This window comes from Limulus polyphemus, unplaced genomic scaffold, assembly GCF_000517525.1.
Source record: "Limulus polyphemus unplaced genomic scaffold, Limulus_polyphemus-2.1.2 Scaffold1398, whole genome shotgun sequence".
Lineage (NCBI taxonomy): Eukaryota > Metazoa > Arthropoda > Merostomata > Xiphosura > Limulidae > Limulus > Limulus polyphemus.
Window position 1 is genome coordinate 63,103 of NW_013667008.1, and position 3,092 is coordinate 66,194.

Here is a 3,092-nt window from a genome sequence, read left to right on the forward strand (position 1 = left end):
CACTTACCTCTCAAAATTTTTCTGACTTTCTATCTATGTGATAAGAGCCGTTACAAATTCATCCAAGCTAGTTGTTAACTTTCCCAGGGGAACGATGTTGCTACTCTGAGTGAAATTGATGATTATCTGCTCAGAACACTTTATACAATATGTCATTTGACAGATAAAAACCTTGACTTTCTATTGGTTATAGGTAATACATAATGAAACGTAAGAGAGAACTATCAAGAATTGTGAAAGAGATGATGTGACAGGTGGGTGTGGCAGGAGGGGTCTGATTTTCTATTTGATAGCTCTGTAACCAAACAAAATTGAAGACTGTAAAAATTAGGGTTTGTTTGAGCAATAACGATTTTATAGGGAGTATTTTACATTTAATTTCGTACATTTTCAAGGGGTGGTGGATAAAATAGGGATGATGACACGCTAAGAGAAAATGTGTCACGTGGGTCATACTAGTGGAAATTCAGAATTTTTTATATATTTCCTTGTAGAATGAAGAATTTAAAACTTGTATACTATTAAAATATGGATCATTATCTAAGATTTTACAGTATTCTAATTGGTATAACATAAACAAAAAGTAGTTTCATAAAATTTTAAATGTAAGACACTATAACCTTGTGTCATGCACAGTAAAGGGTACCCAGGGCAACAGGGTTAAAGCATAACCGAGATGAAAATACAAGAGTAATAGACCAGAATATTCTTAAACAATTTCTAGGATTCAGGAAAATATTCTATGGTCCTTTGTCCTTCTATTCTTTTGGCTTCGAAAAGTCATATAAATCTTTAATACTAGTGATTTTAATTCCTGGTGTCAGTAAAACTACTAATTTAAGTTAATATAAATAAATATGTGGTGACTAAGAAAAAAAACTTACTTCCAAATCTAAAATTGGATAGAGTCAAGTTGTTTAAGTTGAAAATAGATTCAGAGTTTACTCGGTTATCTAATTCTTTTTTCAATGCATATTTCTGTTCTCTCTCAGACTGCAGTGCCTCTAAAGCTTCTTCCAGCTGTTTTTCTGCTATTCGTTTTAGTGAGGTCATTTCTTCAACCTGAGCATTTAATGATTCCACTTCTTCTTGCAATCGTCGAACCTCATGTTTGGCTCCTTCAAATTCAACCTTAAACATAACAGATGTATATTTATACCACAGACAGTGATGGAATGCTTAAGAGGATAATGTAATTATTTATGACATAGAAGCTCACCACGGTGTATTATTATTTTGTTATTATTTTTAATGTACATAATCCACAAAATACTTTTATTGCCAACAGTTTATGATCTGTACATGTTATTATCAATTTGCATAAGCACCCCAGATAATCTGGGATATAGTTTTCTATAACTGTCCAGTGATAATGATAAGCTTGACCAAATTAAAAACTGAACTTTTTTAAAATGATACTTTTTGTTAAATAGACACAAGAGCAAGACAAAAATAATAATAATGATAATAATACAAATTTCTGCTAATACAGAATATTTTAAATAAATAATACATATACAGAAGCCACAAAACCACTACCTCCACATAGTACATTGACTGCCAAAATGCTAACGTACCATAGTGAATAACAAAATTTATACAAGTCTGTATCATGTGAAATAGGGTGAGAGTGGTGTGGAAGGTGTCATACACACCTATTGAATGACAGAAACAAAAAATGTACATCATCTCCCTCAAGGCTGACACCAGGGTGAGTCAGATAACATGACCTGCTATCATACAATAAGAAAAGATGTTAATATAAAAGAAAGAGGAATTGCTCAATAGGAAAATTCCCCTATACACCTGAGGTAAAGAAGAACAAGGAAATATGACAAAATGTATTTATGACATGGATGACCTAACTCTAACACTGAACAGTAAGAAACCCCTCACAAAACTAAAACAATGAAGTTAAAGGCATGGTAACATTATGTGAGGAAAGTGAAAAATTAATTTTATTTTTCCAATCAAAACCCAAGATGGGTATAAAGATATATCCTGGCAACAGGAACCCAGTGATGGGGCACAGTATATAAAGATACATCTTGGCAACAGGAACCTAGTGATGGGACACAGTATAAAGATACATCCAGGCAACAGGAACCCCATGATGGGGCACAGTATATAAAGATACATCTTGGCAACAGGAACCTAGTGATGGGACACAGTATATAAAGATACATCCTGGCAAGAGCAACCCAGTGATGGGGCACAGTATAAAGATAAATCCTGGCAACAGCAACCTGGTGATGGGGCACAGTATAAAAATACATCCTGGCAACAGCAACCTGGTGATGGAACACAGTATAAAGATACATCCTGGCAACAGCAACCTGGTGATGGGACACAGTAAAGAAAGCAGGCTGTTGCTATACCCAAGAATTACAATTCTGCCAACTATATAAAATTGTTTCTGAAGGTGTGCAATAGGTGGATGAGGTGGAAGAAATAAATGAACATGACATCCTTGTAAGAAGAAGTATGAGTTACATAGACCAAACAACACACACACAAGGCAAACCACATGATTCTGATTATGAGTGTTCTGATAAAGGTCAATACTAGGAAGATAATGAGAGAAAAGTCTGTCCCTCCCAAGCAATCTGCATCTTACGAAGGAAGCAATCATGATGGAGGTAAAAATAAACTTTCTGAAAACAATTCAATATGCACACACACACACATTCTTGTTAAAAGACATACAAGATTGGGAAATAAAACATAAGTCCTTTAAGAATGGATGACAAAATTACATCTATGTTGGAGGTTTGAAAAGAAACACAAAGGAAACCTGCTAATGAATGAACAAAGAAAAAGTGTATTCATGGAAAACACTGCACATCTTCATCTTGGTCTGATATGTTGTCACACTGCTCATCTTCATCTTGGTCTGATATGCTGTCACACTGTACATTTTCATCTTGGTCTGATATGCTGTCCAAGAAAAAGCTCAACAGTGAAATACTCTGATAGGAGAAACTCACAATAGCCATTTACAAAACTGCACAACAACCATAACTTGGAATCTGAAAACATCATAACAGACAATATATATATATATATATATATATATATATATATATATACAC

The 3,092-nt window shown here is 34.0% G+C and overlaps 1 protein-coding gene across 2 annotated transcripts in view; it reads right to left on the reverse strand.

Moving 5' to 3' along the window:
* Window positions 1–3,092, reverse strand: part of LOC106463406 (protein bicaudal D-like) — a 38,313-nt gene that overhangs the window by 22,650 nt on the left and 12,571 nt on the right. For both annotated transcript variants that reach the window (XM_013923428.2, XM_022390888.1), the window contains exon 5: window positions 885–1,131. In XM_013923428.2, coding sequence (XP_013778882.1) covers window positions 885–1,131 — 247 coding nt within the window. The remainder of the gene's footprint in view (window positions 1–884; window positions 1,132–3,092) is intronic.